Raw genomic sequence first — 19,577 nt, 5'->3', positions numbered from 1 at the left:
TCTCTCCAATTCAAAGTATCAGGTAATAAGTATGCTATTGCATACATTTTATTAAACATCTTATATAAAAGTTATCACTCTGCTTCGTTAATGACATCTGCTGAAGGATCTAATCAAAGTACCTTGAAGGGATCAATACCTTGAAGATTGTTGTTTACTAGAAACTGAATTCAATTACCCACCGAGAACATTTGAATTTAGTGGGAAAAGTGATAACATGATCGTCTCAAAGATTTCCAAAAGGCGTTTGTCACACACCGGACAGCAGGTAGTTGAATTTTTACATGACAATAATGTAAAAATCTACATCCACCATATTTGCCTTATTTGTCCATGTGTGATTTTTGGTTATTCTTTAACCTGAAGAAACATTTATGTAGTCGACGTTTCCTGACGTAGGATAAGATATATGAAGCAAATTATCCATTTTTAAGACCATTCCAAAATATGACTAGCTTTCAGCTCCCAAGTTATGAGAATATTTAATTGTTATGAATCATTTCTTGAAGTCATAAGTGGAAGGTATTCATTGTTATTAAATTCTTCCAAAACATAACTGTGTCTATCACTCGCCACATTTTATTGGATTGAAAGAAGTGGCGCAATAAAATGGCCATTACTACATCCCGATTTATCACATTTAGAATAGATAAAGAAAGACATTTTGAATATCTAATGAAAAGATGGGTTGAAAAGTTGGTGGGTTGGAAATTTTATATCATGTTTATAGTACGATTTGTCTTTAGCCTCAAAATAGGCATCAATTTTCACGATATCCAGTCTGAGAAAAGGAAAAAGTCGCTGATGGCTATATCTGGAGAATACGGTGGATGCTGAAGCAATTCAAAACCCAATTTATGTAATTTTGACATCATTTTCATTAATTCGAGACACGATGCATTGTCTTATTGAAACCTTGCCTTAGTTAAATACTATTTTTTTCCAAAAAGTAATGGTTTATTAGCGGACGAAACAGCTAACTATAAATCATATCGATTTAATACTGGTAGCGTCATCTATATCGAATTTTTGTGCCTACCTAATTCTTGAATATGTAATTTAACCGTTTATGAATAAATGCAAATATATACAGGGTTTGTAATTCAAAAAACTATATTGATTATTTATTTTGAATAATGGTGCACCCTATATACTAATCTACTAATAGATATGGCCTGAAATACTGGAGAAAAATTGTATTCGACATTGTTTATTGTGAACCTAACAGAAATCGAAATACTAGCAAGTTACTTTATGAACTCACAGTATTAATTCATAAAGACGTTATAATTTTTTTTTATTAATAGGTACTTGAACTAAGAATTCATAAATTAATTTTAAGCGTGTACAAACTTGTTATTTTGTCATTAGCACATCATTCTTTGTCGCACTAACTCGCCTGACCCCTACCTACCAAATATTTCTCATAATCATCATCACACCACCTCAGTGGTCCACCTCCGTTCTACGATTTCCGAAAATCGCCCACAATGACCGTACCATAATACTGAATCACATCGCCATAGCCAGAATACAATCTATTCTTTCTACATCCGCAGGTAGTGGACTCGAGAGCTCGCACCGATGCAGACGGTGCGCTCTACCAAAGCGCAAAACGGCAGTTGGAAGTCTTTTCCAGTGAGGTACCTGGGGGACGATTGCAAGTGGTAAAAACGCACACAGTGTCTACGAGTAAGTGGAGTTCCACGGGAAATAACAAGGATTTTGAAAATCTTCAGGTAAGCTTTGAAAAAAATTTATTTGTTCCGATCCTAACGATTAAATTAAATACCAAAAATGTTTATGTATGTATAACGAAAGATAACCTTCAGGCAATTGCTGTAGTTATTACTTTTACAACAAATAATTAATGCAACGACTTGTTTATTGAAACAAGAATACATTTCATGTAATAATTTACACGAGATATCATTTTGGCTCATGGCTATTTAATTAAATGCCATCATCATCGACCGACAGAAATTAATATAAATGAAAAGAACCTAATTAATATATAACCAATTTAAACACAATTGTGAGTATAATCTAGATCAATGACTGAATTATTTACTGAATGAGATTGATTAATGACGTATACTAGACTTTATTCTAAATTTGTTAACTTGACATACATACAGGGTGAGGTATTAGTGTAACTAAGTTCGGTTAACTCCAAAAAATTTTCACAAAAAGTATGTATAAGTAGAAATAGTATTATAATAATCGTATAGTATAATTGAATTGTTAGAACATCATGACCTGTATAACATATTGATAATTTAATAATTTTTTTTTCGCCATACAAAACTTTCGGAAATTAAACAGTGAACATCTCCACTACTCACAGTGAATTCTCTTGATTGAAAAACGGTGCATCAAAGTAGGGACTAGAATTAATCTGTCAAAGTCAAACCAAAGCTAGTGGCAATGGTGATTGGTGATCCGAAACTTCTTAATAAGGGTGTGTAAACCCTTTTTAAGATACTACGAAATTCGTGCCTTACAGAAATATAATCTGTCATCTAACATAGATTAAATGATAGTTTTAATTCAACGTTTTTTTCAATTCATCTATTTTCTGGTCAAAATAGTTTTCGTTATGTGATTATAACCGATTTGTTTTTTCAAAACCCACATTTCCATTTCGAGGCACCTATTTTCCAGAGAAGAAAGATATAAAAGAGAATTCGCAGCAACTATCGAAGTCAATTCATGAAAAGTCGTTCTAAAAAGTTCTTATGAATGACTTATGCGATCTACGAGTACGATGTTTATACAGGGTGTTTAGATATTCGCCCAACAACGCTTGTAGGCATTAATAAATGAATGACGTGATAATATTGACTATCCAAATTCTTGATACGCTAAAACTTTACAAATAATATCTCGTAAGCTGATGTCCGTCTTTTCAATTTCCAGTTTTGAAAATCTCGTTGATAAATGAAGTGACTGTTTTCTCATTTCTCATAAATTTCCTATTCAAATGTACGAGGATTTATTGAAAAATTCTTATCCTACTATAGAACCAAACAAAATTTCTAAGTCAAAATATGTTATTACTCAACATACTCTCCTCTTAGGAGACCTTGCAGCGAACCTGCAACGTGTCTAAACCTTTCACAAAAAAGTTTGTTCTTGCTCTGCAAACCAGACCTACACAGGTTTTATTACCTCCTCGTCGGAAGAAAATTAACGAACTATTAAACTTTTTTTCAGTTGAGGAAAGAGATGATAGTCGGACGGAACCAAATCTGGTGAATAAGGGGGTGTTCCAGTAATTCAAACCCTAAATCACGAATTTTTTGCATGGCAGCATGAAATTTGTGTGCAGGAGCATTGTCCTGCATAAACAAAACACCTTTGGATAGTTTTCCGCTTCTTTTCTATTTAATTTTTTCCCGTAGAGTGGTCAGTAATGTCGAATAGTAATCTACAGTTATTGTTCTACCCTTATCCAAAAAAATCAATCATGATTACTCCATGACAATCCCAAAAAACTGAAGCAGAACTTTTCCAGCAGATTTTTGGATACGAAACTTCTTAGATTTTGGAGAACCAGAGTGTCGCTATTCCATCGATTGTTGCTTTGTTTCTGGATCGTAGAAATGTACCGAAGTCTCATCCATAGTAACAATTCGGTTTAAGAAGTCTACATCGTTTTCAAATCGAGTACAGATCGAACGCGATGCTTCTACCCTTGCACGCTTTTGTTCAACATTCAAACATTTGGGAATCCATTTTGCAGCAAATTTTCTCACGTCCAAATTGACGTGAACTATATGATGAACTCGTTCGTATGAAATATTAAGTACTTCAGATATCCGTTTTAGCCCAATTCGACGGTCTGATAAAATCATGTCATGAACTGCATCGATATTTTCTGGGACTGACACAGAAACTGGCCTTCCCGATCGGTCATTATCTTCAATGGAAAATTTGCCTCTTTTGAAGCATGCAGTCGAATTTGTCACGGTCGCATACGAAGGGCATTGATCACCTTGCTTGCCTCTTAACCCTCTGAAATACCGGTACTTGATGATGGCTCGATACTCCAATTTTTCGATCTTCACAATTTCGGTGAACATCTTTTTTCTTTTAATTGGTCTGGTCTCTAATTGGAACTGATCTAAGCTAACTAGATATCAGTACATCCTCGTAGGCATGTAATATGCCAGTAGATTTGTTGCTATTCCATTTATGAGTCTCTGATTATATTATTATTACCTCTCAATGATGGAAACTAAAAATAATTCATGACAATCAAACACAACTAATGACAAAAAACCTACTACTACTTTTTAACATAAACAACTAATTTTAATTATATAAATTTAAGATACATTGTGGCTTTTCAGCCATTCTGCACCTGTACCTAAAATAATCTAAATATCATTGTTTTGCCTCCACAATATGTAGACTCCTCCCAAAGAAGGTTATTATTGGGGTTCGTCAAACGTATTTCCTTTATCTGTACTCAAGCGTGTCGATGGAATGGGCAGGACGTTCGCAGAGTAGATGCTATTTCCATAGCTTTCTCGCATATATTGCATTTGTTGTCCTTTATCATATCTATCGTCTTCATTTAGTATTTGTTGGGGCAATGTCCTATCGACTACCAGTTTGATGTCGTTTCTGATCATGACGAGATTTTCCTCAGACTACTTAGCTGATACGGTTGTAATAATCTTTTGAACTTTCTTACGCCTGGAGTGTTTCTCCAGAAAGACTCCATCTGATTATTCAATCATCTGTTCAGTTCTCTTCAGCATCTTTTGAGGCGACAGTAGGGCTCTGATCTTAAGTATGGAGTCGTTGCCCTTTTTTTAGCAAAGATGTCTGCTTCCTCATTTCCTAGTTTACCCCGGTAGCTACAATAGGGTTACTTTATTTATGTTAGCTAGTGCTTTTAGAGTTTATTTACGCTAGCTTGTGCGTGCACTTAATAGCTTTCAGGACCTTTAAGGGGTGGCTTAGGTATGCTAACACTAAGAAATATGTCAAGTGATTTTCCTAGTGGTATTGAGAGCTTGCGATTTTGGTTCAAAATTTGCCAATTCAACTCTTTGCGTTAGCTTCGAAACCACCTGAATATATCCACTAATAATTGGCAGTCATTAATTATCACTTAGATTGGATTGTCTATATCCATCATGCTGTGAATTTGGTCAAATGGTTTGTCACTGCTTTCTACATTTGTCAATTCTAGAATTCGTGATAACGTTTTGACTCTAATTAGCGATGCATTATGTAATAATGGGTTTGATGACTGTTTGATATATCCAATATATCATCTTAAGTTTAAGTTCCCATGCTTTACTAACATGCTTGTGACAAATCCATATAACCACGGGGGCTTTTGAGAGATAATTGTTCTAAGTAAGTGTTTTTTTCTGGATATTTGACTCCATCGAAAGTATCACTCGAGTTCTATTCAGGATAGGTGCGCGTATACTTTTCTTTATTCGTATAAATGAGATTGGGGTTGTTGAGAGTTGCTCTTCATCACCCCAGTGGTTATTTGTGTTTAGTGCCGTTTGCATGAGGTGGTGAGATTATGCCTTCATGCTTGCCTCTTACTACCACTACCACGTAACCTAGGACAGTGAATCCAGCGCTGCTAAGTCTGTCCACTACCAATTAGTAATGATGGTTTATTTCTGCCGTTACTATATGATGTACTGTATATTTTGGAACTAAAAGCTCAAAAGGAATATTGGTTGGCAATACAGTTAAAAATACCTTTTTCCACTTAATCTCATAAATTGTAACTAAATTTTTAAACAAGTACGTACTTATACTAAGAATAAACATATTTGAAAGTTAAATTTGGAAATTTCAGTTTTTAGTAAAGTCAATTGAAAATTAATGAGAATACATTTTAGTGACATTTATGTACAATTAGAAGCAAAAAATTTGTGTCGTTGAATATATTACACAATTAATTATTTTTAAATTAATTATTGTATAATAATCTCGACGTCCTGATTACGCAATAATCGAGAATAATATATTTCTTCAAACATTGACCGTAATTAAAAACATATTGTTTCTTCCTTAATACGTGTGAGAAACATCAATTACGCAATCAAAATTATAACTGTGCGAATTCAAACTTCAATTAACGACCTGCTCGGGAGAAAGATTTTAAAATATTAATAATGTTACAGTATTTTAGTTTTCCTATTCATATTTTCTATTTTTCCTTCGTTCGATATATTCAATTACAGAAAATTCATTTTAAAACGTTTACACAGTGGCTTAATTCATCGTAATTTTGACTAGTATGGTTACAAATTAACTTAGATCGTCTCGAACCTCTCTGATCTTTTAATTTTTTTTCAGGCGATAATAATTAGACCAAATTCAATGATAAACTAGAGTATTTGTTATTTGTTAGATATCTTTTCTTTTTCATAAACGATTTAATATCATATTTCATATTTTTTTTCACTTCAATTTAATTGCAATACAAGAAGAAAAGTAAAAAAACATTTATTTTCATGAAAAATTGTATTGAAACTTTTGATTAAATTTTTTAAAAAAGTTTTTAGGCTCTTTATAAACTCTTTTCTCTACTTTGTTCAGCTGTTTGTTTTTCGTCAGCTAATCCACGAATTCGCGGCATTATTTTGTTTTGATTTTACTTAAACTTAAACGAATAGACGAAGATTGCGTACAGTTGGAATTTAATGACAATTGCGTAGGTTGATGTTTGACGAGGATGAGACATTAAGGCAGCGTAACATGACAGGCGATGACAGCCTAACCTCAACCCTAACCTAACCTATTTTCATTTAACAACATTATGGTTTCATAATAAAAAGTATGGAATACGATGAATATGAAATAGTGTATTGTTAAAACATTATTAGAAATAAAAGTTTAAAGCCGGGTTTCTTCACTTCCTAATAAAGTCCCTACTAACTATTATTTACCGAATAATCAAAAAATCGATTTCTTCACCTTCTGATAAATTAAACCTCCGAATAAATCGAGTTCTTTACCAAATAAGTGTTTATTATATACATATATGTAATACTTTTATAGGGACAGTTTCTATAAGTGAAAGCTGTTCCGACTAAAGAAGACAGAATGGCAACGATTTCTCTATCCTCCGAGGTTCCTGCTCGGTTCTGCGCATTCTCAAGCATGCGCAGTATAGATAAAGTGTCTCGAACGAGAGAGAAAATGAATACCATAACGTAGAGACGTTTTTTCTCATACCAACTGTCCATATAGGAGTAGACCGTTTTCTTTTTCCTTTCCTATCAATTATTTTCAATTTACACCTTAATTTTTAGACCAACACAACTTTTTTCAACTAGCGACTACTTCAACATCAACCTTAACAAAACAGGTGCAAATTTAATTAAGCACCGATCGTTGTCACAAATACAAATCATAGGAAACCGTCAATAGAAAAACGTTTTTTCGCTTATTTCTTTCCTTATTCAATACATGAACGATTGCTATATAGGCATCTTTCATAGTGTTACCAACATTAGACTATTTGTTGTACATAATAAAGTGACAAATACTTATTAGTAAGTTCGGATTTAAACCAATTGGGGTGAAGAAACGGTAAACATTTATTCGACAATTCAAAGTTCCTACTAAAGTTATGCGGCTAATAACTATGAGGCACTTTATTAGAACGTGAAGAAACCGGACCTAAAGTAGAAAAAGTTAATGAGTGAACGATGGTTTCATCGTTTCAATAGTGGCGTTTGAAGATCTTTCGCGCTCAGGTTTTCACCTAATGCGTTTTGAGGTCACAAAGAAAACAGTGGATAACCAAACTAATATCAGCCCTGGCCGATTATCGGACTCCCTTGGTCCTTCTGAAGATACAATACATCGCGATTTAAAATCATTTGGTCGAATTAACTGAGATTCAGGCGAAACGTCGAGTAGAGGTGTGCAAACAGCTTCTTGCTCTGCAAAAGATGATTGTAGTATTAGATTCATTGTTACTTGGGATGAAAAATGGATTAATGAAAAGTCGCTTCGAGCGAAAAGTCTGATGGAATAATGAAGGTTTAGTATAATTCGAAATCATTCCACATGTTGAGCTATGAATACAAAGGTATATAGTGAATAACCGATGCGAATTAATGAGATTTTATCGGAAAAATATCGCAAGTTTAGTTAACCGAAAGTTAATTCTTATTCTCTTACAACCAGACAAAGATAAAACTCATACTGCTAAGGCTACACGAAATAAAATCGAAGAGCTTGGTGGTATTGAACTACTAGTACACCCAGCATTTAATCCAGACCTTGCACCTATTCATACCTATGCCGAAATTCTTGCATGGAAAAAAAATTGAATTTAAAAGACATTTTGAAATGCACTGGAGACAATTTTTTGTATCTAAGCTCAAAGAATGGTTTTACCAAGATCTCAATTAAAACGCTATATTACATCTGTATTTTATGGTGGCTCCGAATGCTTTCTTGCTGCTGATCAATGAATCCCACTCCTAGAATGTGAGATTGCTTTCATTGCCAGAGATTTTCGTCTTCTTTTTCATACGCTCCCAGGTGTAGAGCTCTAGAATTCCTTAGTGTTTCAGACTTCGAGAAAATGTGGATAGAGTCTTCGTCCTCTGTACAACAAAACATACACGCCGCATTATCTGCTAGGTCTAGTGTCTTCAGGTTATTGTTAAGGCGACAGTGCCCAATAGAACTCCTGTTAGTATTCGTAGATTGTTCTCTGGTTTAAGTTTCCCAGAAGAGTCTTTGCCTGTTTCAGCCCTTGTAGGTTGTCCCAATAATTATCTACCTTCTTTTCCAGTGCTTTTTCAATTTCTCTGTAGCACAGACACAGACACAGAAGTGTTTGGATCCCATGAAGGGCTTTAGCGAGCTTATCAGTATTTTCATTTCCCTTCGCTCCGGTGTGTTCCGGAATCCTTTGTATGGTAATTTTTCTTGCCTAGCTCATTTAATTTTCCTGTACAATCCAAAACGAGTTTATCTTTAATGATATTAGAGCTTAGAGCTACAATCGCGTATCTATTCTAGTATGGCGATCTTCTCCAAGCGCACCTTATTACACTTAATAGTATGCCAGCGATTGTTGGTTAATTTTAAAAAAATAATGAGAATAATTGAAGACACGTCATTTGCTTCATGCTGTTGTGATGAATAGAAAAACAAGGTATTAAGTCGTCAGAAATCTGACGGTTGTAGGTACATTTTCATTTGAGAGAAAATCATTGAAAGTATCATTTTTTTTTTAATATTCGCGACACCAGCTGACATATAATACATTATATTTTAGTCAGCTTATGAGTTTTTGGTGCAAATTATTTGGTTAACTACAACTACAATTTTTAGCTGGGAGGATATAATTGGATGTGTTTTTTTCCTTCTTTTTGGGAGCCCACCGCCGCTTAACTCCTGCCCGCAAACCACAGCTGAAGTTCCCGATGCTTTATGTTACTATTCTCTGATGTGTCTCACCAATCGAGAAAAAATGATTAACAAAATTTTCATCGGTCTCCTGGACTACAACAACTAAAGAAAAATTATTAGACGAATACTTAATATTTGTCAATTTAACAATATCCAATCAACATTTGTTAATTGATCCTACCTCTTCTCGAATGAAACCCTAAATTTAGCTTGGCTTCTTATATGTTCTCTTAGTAGTGGCTTTTAGCAAAATCAATTCGAACACACGTGATATTAATAGTATTTTTGTCTAAATTGAAGTTGCACGCTATCTGAATACAACGGAATGAAAAATTATCACATATAAAATTTACTACCTGGTCCATTATCCTGCTGCGCGTATTATTATTTTTACGACATTATAAAAGATAAATGCATACTTTGTGAATTAATTATTGGTTTAATATTTATAAAATCGGCATTTTTATTATACCAATTTATACCAATAACACTTCAGATATGTTGTAGGTGTGTCATTTCTTAAGGGATAAAAGCACCATTAAGACCGGCACACACCTATCACGCATCTTTCCGATTCGACTACGATCATATAGTCGAACGAGTGTCTGAGAGGGAAATGATACTAGAGTTTGTCCGATCCCAGTCCTACACGACTCCGATCATGCATCTGATCGTGTTCCACGGCTGCAGGACGCGTGTCGGTTGGAATGTGTGATAATATTTTTGAGTTTTTGCAATTTTTGTTTTTTTTACTAAATTGACAATAATGTCGGGTATAAAACCGGAAGAGCTTATTGAAAAAGTGAGGAAGTATCCAGTACTGTATGACCAGACAAAGGAGCAGTGCCGAAACGCCGACTACAAAGACATGATCTGGAAAAGTAGCGGAGGACTTAAATGTCAAAGATACAGTACAGATTAAATATCATCCTCACTTATTACATACAAAGTAGACGCATAAACACGGTGTCTAGAAGTGATTGCTTCTCTAGAATATGTATCTTGCTGAGACAAAGATTCTTGGAATTTAAGTTCTAACAGGCTAAACGCCGCCATCGACATTCTAAAATACAGTCAAAACCTGATATAGTGACATTGAAGGGACCGTATAGTTGCCGACTTTGTATACGATAGTTGCTGTAAGTACAGTACAGTAGTTATGTTATCATAGGTATCGACCTAGTATAGCTATGAGTTATGTATGTGAACCAGTATCGAAAATAAGTATCAACAAACATGACTGTATATCGATATGAAACATACGCATGTTTAAAAAATCATATCTACCAAAATTATTGGAGCATTGAGCTGAAATTATAGAGAAGTCTTAACTAAGGTAAGATTCAAATGGAAAGAAATCAGCATCTCGCTAGCTCAAACAGTATTGAAAATACGTATCAACAAACATGACTGTATATCGATATGAAACATACGCATGTTTAAAAAATCATATCTACCAAAATTATTGGAGCATTGAGCTGAAATTATAGAGAAGCCTTAACTAAGGTAAGATTCAAATGGAAAGAAATCAGCATCTCGCTAGCTCAAACAGTATTGAAAATACGTATCAACAAACATGACTGTATATCGATATGAAACATACGCATGTTTAAAAAATCATATCTACCAAAATTATTGGAGCATTGAGCTGAAATTATAGAGAAGCCTTAACTAAGGTAAGATTCAAATGGAAAGAAATCAGCATCTCGCTAGCTCAAACAGTATTGAAAATACGTATCAACAAACATGACTGTATATCGATATGAAACATACGCATGTTTAAAAAATCATATCTACCAAAATTATTGGAGCATTGAGCTGAAATTATAGAGAAGCCTTAACTAAGGTAAGATTCAAATGGAAAGAAATCAGCATCTCGCTAGCTTAAACAGTATTGAAAATACGTATCAACAAACATGACTGTATATCGATATGAAACATACGCATGTTTAAAAAATCATATCTACCAAAATTATTGGAGCATTGAGCTGAAATTATAGAGAAGCCTTAACTAAGGTAAGATTCAAATGGAAAGAAATCAGCATCTCGCTAGCTCATACAGTATTGAAAATACGTTTCAACAAACATGACTGTATATCGATATGAAACATACGCATGTTTAAAAAATCATATCTACCAAAATTATTGGAGCATTGAGCTGAAATTATAGAGAAGCCTTAACTAAGGTAAGATTCAAATGGAAAGAAATCAGCATCTCGCTAGCTCATACAGTATTGAAAATACGTTTCAACAAACATGACTGTATATCGATATGAAACATACGCATGTTTAAAAAATCATATCTACCAAAATTATTGGAGCATTGAGCTGAAATTATAGAGAAGCCTTAACTAAGGTAAGATTCAAATGGAAAGAAATCAGCATCTCGCTAGCTCAAACAGTATTGAAAATACGTATCAACAAAAATGACTGTATATCGATATGAAACATACGCATGTTTAAAAAATCATATCTACCAAAATAATTGGAGCATGTCAAATGAAATGTCAGAAAAGAAATAAAAATTTTTTTAAAAAATAATGAGAATACAAAATGTACTTAACTGCTTACAGTACAGGCACTAATTTTCAAAGTAATCAGTCATTTTGGTTTGTTTTTTTAGCCCAGTCTCAAATATTTATTGTAATTTACGTTTCATACTCCTCGAGATATGAGTATCATCAGTATTAAACTAGTCGTTGAAGACAACAAATTTTTGCAAATATGTTATAGCGTTAAGAGTCTCGGAAATTGTTGTTGACTGAAATGGTTCTTCAGGGTCCTGCTGGTCTTCGTTTTCTTCGTCAGTGTTACGATTGTTACTTTCAGCTTCTGCAAGAATTTCTTCCTCAGATGCTAATGCGCACACGGCGGCACTATTCCAATACCTCTATCTCAACTCTCTATCTCTGTAGCAGTAGCTCTTTGCAACTAAGCAACCAATTCAGCAAGTGGTACGTTGTCATCTTGATCTGTAGAATGTATTATTTTCGCTAGCGGAATATCATCGTCGTCCTTCGCTTGTGATGGAGAGAGATCTTTGAATCCTGCATGGCGAAAGCAGTTGGCTATAGTGGTCTGTGTGACCTTTTCCTATATCATTAGAATTGCATCCAGAACACAAAAACTTTTAGTATCTTTGCTGTTTTCACTATTCTGTATCATTTGTAGCACTTGAAGTTTTCTACTGGGACCAGAAGCGGTTGTTATAGTCGATGAAAATCGATAAAAATGTAAGCGATATGTCGCTGCATCCGATGTTGTTATAGGCGGTATGTTTACTGAATAGTTTACTAGAGATTCGGGCGAGACTTTACAATCTTTGAACATTTTGCACACAGAACCTTGCGCGATTTCAATTGAATCGAGACTGACGAATGTATCGAGCCAGAGCTGGAAATCGCAAAGAACTCGGAAGCGTGTAGAGCATGTGTGCTCACCGCTTCCGATCCCGCACCGATCCCTTCTTTGAAGCAAAATCGGACTGGAGTCGGATCGAAATGGTGTATCTCGGCCATTAAGCTGGTTGTCGCATAACCTTCTAATTATTTATAAAAAAAGTCATATTAACGAGATGCCACAAAGTTATTGTTGTAAAAAATTATGTTATTATAGCAAGAACTGGCTTTTATTTGTTTTCGTTTTGTGCTATAAATTGAGTGAATAAAAATCATTTACAAGGGAATCGGTATTTCACTTTAATCGGACATACTGACAGAATGTCGTTTTAATAATTTAGTTGCTTAACATAAATCAAACAACGCGATTTATATGAAGAAATATGAAAGAAAAACTACTGAGTAACTAACAGTGCATTCATTTTCATATAATAAATTTTCCTCAGAATTTATTACATTAATATTATAAAAACACAAGTAAAACTACAGAAAATAATTTCAAGAATCAACCAAAAGCCTCAAAAGTCTTCTGTATTTTCAACTTCATCTAATGCTGTGTTTATTATCAGATCATTCCACATCAATACGCTTCTAAAGGCTTTAGGGACATGTTTGTGTGAATCTTCATTTTCAACAATTATCTTCTTGAAAAATAATCGCCTTTCCACTCATTTAGAAGACACGATGAAAATTGGATGTAGCCCCAAAAATAAATATATTTATCTATGGAATAATCGCCCTTTGACACTTCATATCAAATGCCACACATGTTTGGACAGTCCAACAAAGTAGTATTTCAGCCGCGGCGTACACAACATTATTTAGACGACGCGTAAGATCCAAAACTTTTTCAATTGCACTAAGGAAAGAAGATAAATAATAGAGAATTATAAACATTTTATTCATAATTTTGCCTGATGGCACCACTTCATAAAGAGCTCGTATTGTATTTTACCTTGCACGAGATTTATCCGGCAACGAATTAAGAATGGCCGCATTACTTTCTTCGGTGAGATCTCTTCATCGCTGATGTTTTCTTTTTCATCATCATTCTTTGTTATTCATTAATTTAGACAAAGCTTCGGATAAAACAAATAATTTCAAAAAATTAAAAATTTAAGGTCATGCAAAATCATCGAAGTGAAACTGTCAACTGTCAATTTGAGGAAGTTAAATTTGTCTACTCCAGAGCATCCCGAAAGTGTTTTGCAGTACGGAACTGTCACTTTCACTACATGGAACACTCAAAACGTAACTTTCGGTATGTAAATGAATACAGAACGAACAACTTTCAGATAACGTCGTCTAAAAAATAATAACCAATTATTTTCCTGTTTTATTCTAAACTAATTCTTGAATCACTTTTTTGTATTCAAAAAAAATAAATGTCTGTCTGAATAGGAGGACAAGAGAGGAAATTACGGAAGAGGGAGTAGGAGAAGTGATAAGAAAATCAAAATAAAAATAATTATTGAGCTGACAACATAAAAGCTAAAATAATGAAATATTTAAAGCCATAAGAACATAAATAAAAGATTCAGAAGCTGGGAAGAGAATCACAACGTATAAAAGGAATAGACCTAATGAGGGAAACCTATACAGGGTGTTCCAGGAAAAATTATACATTCGAACATGAATTTTCAATGGATGATGACGTATGTCCATTATGTTCATTAGTTCTCTAAGGACTATTTAATTGTGTTTTAATACCTGCTCCTTTCGGGGATATCTTGAAAGCTTGTTATTATGCAGCACCGGTAAACACAAAGAATGAAATGATCGATAAAATAAACTTCCATATTGTGACCACCATCCTCCTTAGACTCCGGAATTGTGTAGAGGTGCAAGGTGTGCCGTATATACAAGACTCACAGAGAAAAAGTTGAGGAAATACATTGATGAGGAAATGGAAGAGAGAAAATGCGTTTAGGAAAGGAAAAAAAAACAAGATACAAGAGGAAGTCAATAAAAAGAAAAATAGAACATAAAAAATGGTACAGAGTACTAAAAAATGATAGAGATGACGAAAGCAATATATGAAAACGTAATGGAAAGATTCAATTAGACGAAAGAAGATCGGGAACAAGGGGACAGTCCAGTCTTCTTCTATTTATACTAGTTATGGATAGTATGATTGAAATAATAAAACAGAATATTTATAAATTGGAGCAAAGAGTAGGCTACAGAAACTTAGAACTGGTGAAAATAGACCCTAATACATGTAGACGATGTAATAATATTTGCTGATACATTTAAGCAACCAAATTTAAATACCTGGAAGTAATTTTCACAGACGGTAGAAATAGAGAAAACAAACAGAAAAACCAATCAATATACCATACTGTAAATAAGACATTATTCGGAAAAAAGAAATAGGCAAAGATATAAAAATGATAAGTACCTATCTTAGGTGAAACCTGGTTAATGATCAAAGAGACACAGAAAATAATGCGATGAAACAACTAAGGAAAATAACAGGATGAACAGAATTAGAAATGAAATAATTATAGAAACGCTCAAGCAGAAACCAACATGAGGAAAAATAGTTTAAAGATGTTTTATCTAATACGGATACATAAAGAGAATGCCATAAAGCATATTGAGAGAAGCCACAGAAGCAAAAAGATATAGGAAAAGAAAATCCAGGAAAACTTGGCTAGAATAAGTAGCACCGTAAGGGGAAAAAAGGAAAGGTCTACGACAAATTAATAAAGTAGGAAAGAACCGAGAATAGTTTAAAAAATATAAAAAAATTAAAGGTAATGTAAACTGGAGAGCTCTAAAAAAGTAGAAAAAGAAAATAATCCTTGTGAAAATAAACTACAACCTGATGTGCCAAAAGTATTGTCAGCTCTTATTTTGGTAAAATTAGTTAACTCCTTTATTGGCACATAGAATTCGAATTTATGTGCTGACTATGGAAAGATCCGAACTATTATTTACTATATTTTATTTTTATCTTTTCAGTAAAACAGTGTGTTTTTCCATTCTGTTGCTGTGAAAACTTAACAGCGTCATTGTAAAAGGAAGTTAAAATCACAGGACCTATTCAATAAAACAGTTAGTGTGTAACTATTATAAATATTTGAGAAAGATATTTTCACAGTCGTTATAGAACGATAACTGAAGAGTCATCGTCCACATTTATAGAATTTACATTAGAGAGAAAGTTCAGGTACCATTAGTGAAACGATTGAAGCGTTTTTGCTCCGAATTTTTTTACTGTGAACCGATTTGCATGAAATTTTCGAATTAGTCTCATCTTACCCTTAACTTTAAAAGTGAAAATAATTTGAACTCCGCACTCATACTAGTGGGGTTTTTCAAAAAACCCAATACTTTTCAAGTTATTGGCAATTAAAAATTCGATAAGGAGGAACTTCCACAAGCTTTGATTGGCTAAACCTTATTGTTAATTTGCGATTAATCTATGCGTTATAGACATGTGATTGTTTGGTGATTTTTAATCGATTTTTTTCGCTTAATGCAGTGATAAAACTCGCATGCGAACGTTTTGAAACACCTTGTATATTGTAAAGTTTTTCTTGATGATTCATTATCGTTTTGTTGTGTCCGTGTGGTTGTGTCTTTTTTATTTACTGTGAAGGTGTCATAGGACAGGTTTAGACCCCTAGTCGACTTCAGTTTGGTTAGAACAAATAACATTGTCGTGATCTATCTAAATATATGTGATCTATGCGTATTTGTTCAAAAATGTTAAGTTGATGAAGAAGTTTTAAAACTACCGTATCGTTTCTTAACCATAAGGAACTTTTTTAGAAACGCGTTTGTTACGTTCATAGTTGGGACAATGCAATACACACAATTTCTTTCTACTCTCAGCACTAGCAACGTTCCAGATCATCCGTAATTCCTATAGTAAGGAAAAGGCGTTCGCTACACCAAGAATGGGCTCAGGGATCACTGGTGGTTTGCTATGTATCGCATAGTTAGAGCTACTTCATTAGCATAGAAGTAAGATACAAATCACAATCGAAAAGAAGCGAACCGCATGTAGAAATTAAATTTCTAGAGGATACGAGAACTGTAATAGTAGCCACTATCAACACAGTTCATTATTAATAGAATCATTACATTATAATATAATAACATAAGTATATTTATAAATAGTTAGGTCTCTCCGCCACTTCAATTAGAATGTTTTTATGTATGATAATGTAGCTGATTAATTTCATTTTTAGTTTGTTACAATGTAATTCAACTGATATACGTAAACATTGACTGATATAATACGTAGGTGCCGTTTCTTTTACATACAATAATTGTTTGTTATGCAATTAATATGATTTCACATAACATTGAAAGCTTGTTCGCTTTGTATTGAAAATTTTTTCAACAGAAACCAGTTAGTTACTTCCTTATTATATATTCCCAAGAAAAATGTTAGAAATGTGTTTTGATAATGTATGTATAACAAATTAGATCCAAGTAGGCTTCATATGTTTGTTGTAAATATGAAAAATCTATTTTAATGTTATCTACAGGGTATATAAGTTAGTGATAGAATGATAATTATCACTGGTCGACAATATTTATTAGAAAAATAATTTAACGATATTAACCGCCCCTTTATAAAATTACCTACCTGCTAATGTAAACAGGGATAATTAAGCTATTGAAAAGTGGTACGTCTTAGGGCTTAATAAATATTTTTTCTATTATTGGAGGGGTATTTCCATTTTAAAAATAAAGGTCTCTCGCATTTGTCACGAAAATTTTGTCAGGCAGTGAATTATCAAAATAATAATAGTGGAAAAATCTCATATAAAATAAAACAATCAAAATACGACAGCTCTATTCTAAAAGCAGAATGATGTGAATTGAGAATGAAAAAATAATTTCGCGGAAAACAAATAAGAGAAAATTGATAAATGGTTCATGCAGAATTTAATAATAAGTAAAAGAGATATCATAATCCAAAATGGTACAAACGGGTAGATATGAAAACAAAAAATCGTACAAAAAGCAAAAGAGAAAATTAGAAAAGATTTTTAGAAACAGATAAAATGAAATAACACAAAGAGAAGATCATGAAAGAATTCTAAATTCAGATAATTGCACCAAAAACCAATAACAAAACCTCGAATCATACCAAAAAATATTGGTACCAATGAGGAAATAACAGCAAGTGATAATGTAAATAGTACTGATAACATACGGCAAGAAAAAAAATGACATGTTTAAATATTATCAATACTGTTTTAGAGACTACAAAAGAATAAAGGAAGAGGAGAGTTTATGATGATAAAATAAGATATTAAGTTGGAGAAATTACTAGCAATCAATTGACATTACTGAAATTGGAATAATGAATGAATTATTACTTTCTAGAACGTATTTCGCTGACTGTAACATCTCTTCGAAGAATACTACGTCGTTTTATAACATATCAATCGTCGTTTTTCATTAAATATTGCATCAATCAATTATTGTAATGCACTAGTCAGAAATGTATATGAAAATTCCCAATATCTTGAAGAGAAATAAATTTATCGTTCAATCACTTCAGGCTGAATTTATGTTATATGGCAATATTTGTTGTATAAACTCTCGCATTGATTCTTATAAGATGTATTGATATTTTTCTTACTCACTGCCCTACAGCTATTCGGTCACGCTCGTACAATATCAAGATCACTGTTGATCTAACACACATATCGTCAATGATGCAGGTTTTCTGCAGTTTCCCTGCAACCTAGTGAACCGGTTCTCCAGCCAAATTGCCGTCGATAGGGAATAATGCAGCTGTACCCGCCCACCCCATATTATATTTAAAATAAACAAAAAAATAAAAAATTCCAAAAACCACAAAAACCACAAAAACAATATAACACCAAAAATTAAAAAAAAAACAAGAAGGGCCGTTTTTGCTTACAAGCTTCACTTCGTTTTCATTTGGCCAAAATATCCTGTTAGAAATAGTTAGGATAACACAAGTCAACGAAACCACCACAACACCAGCCATGCAGAGGACCTATTCCTATATCAGGGCCTACTAAAAACAAACCACATTCTTTACAAAAATCCTCCTTATCCTACCAAACATAGATCAACGAATATCTTTCTCTCTCTAACACACATAGATTACCGTCAACTATTACATCACCACCAGGTCCTAGACCATAAGTGAGAGCTGCAAATAACTCAGCCTGTACGAGAAATGTATATACGAGGTTTGGCTATTAAATAACACCTTTCCATACGTTTTTTCCATTGATCGAAGCGGTGCTGGAAGTCTTTGGTGAGGGTCTTCAGGAGCTTTGCCGTTTATTGCTTTACCGCTTCAATCGACTCAAATCGGGTACCTTTCAAAGCAGATTTCATCTTCGGAAACAAAAAAAGTCTGAACGGTGCCAAATCTGGTGAGTACGGCGGGTATTCGAGCACTGCTTCACAGATAGCGCGTTATGGGCAGGTGTGTTGACCTGGTGCAAAATCGGTTTTATACGAACTCGTTCTCGCAGTGTTGCCAAAATGGACAAATAGTAAGTCTGGTTGACAGTTTGATCCTGTTTTTCGTCACACATGGTTTTCGGCACGAGAAAAAAACACGTTTCAAACCGCCACTGCACAAATACTATAATAGTGACGGAAAAAAGTGTTTTGGGACGTGTATAGACAAGAAATCTAGATACTCAACGCAATACTTGTTTTTTACCCCACCCGTCTAGGGCACCCTCTAGGCGTGCTGTCTCGTTATTTAATAGCCAGACCTCGTAATTCAAAAATAGTGTC

The 19,577-nt window shown here is 33.7% G+C and overlaps 1 protein-coding gene across 6 annotated transcripts in view; it reads left to right on the top strand.

The window, feature by feature from the left end:
* LOC130894015 (uncharacterized) overlaps nt 1-19,577 on the top strand; it is a 214,097-nt gene that overhangs the window by 155,050 nt on the left and 39,470 nt on the right. For all 6 annotated transcript variants that reach the window (XM_057800525.1, XM_057800521.1, XM_057800520.1 and 3 more), the window contains one exon: nt 1,560-1,739. In XM_057800525.1, the coding sequence (XP_057656508.1) occupies nt 1,560-1,739 (180 nt within the window). The remainder of the gene's footprint in view (nt 1-1,559; nt 1,740-19,577) is intronic.

This window comes from Diorhabda carinulata, chromosome 5 (assembly GCF_026250575.1).
Source record: "Diorhabda carinulata isolate Delta chromosome 5, icDioCari1.1, whole genome shotgun sequence".
In the NCBI taxonomy this organism is placed as follows: domain Eukaryota; kingdom Metazoa; phylum Arthropoda; class Insecta; order Coleoptera; family Chrysomelidae; genus Diorhabda; species Diorhabda carinulata.
The sequence above is the reverse complement of the archived record's forward strand: the minus strand, read 5'-3'. Positions and strand labels throughout refer to the sequence as shown.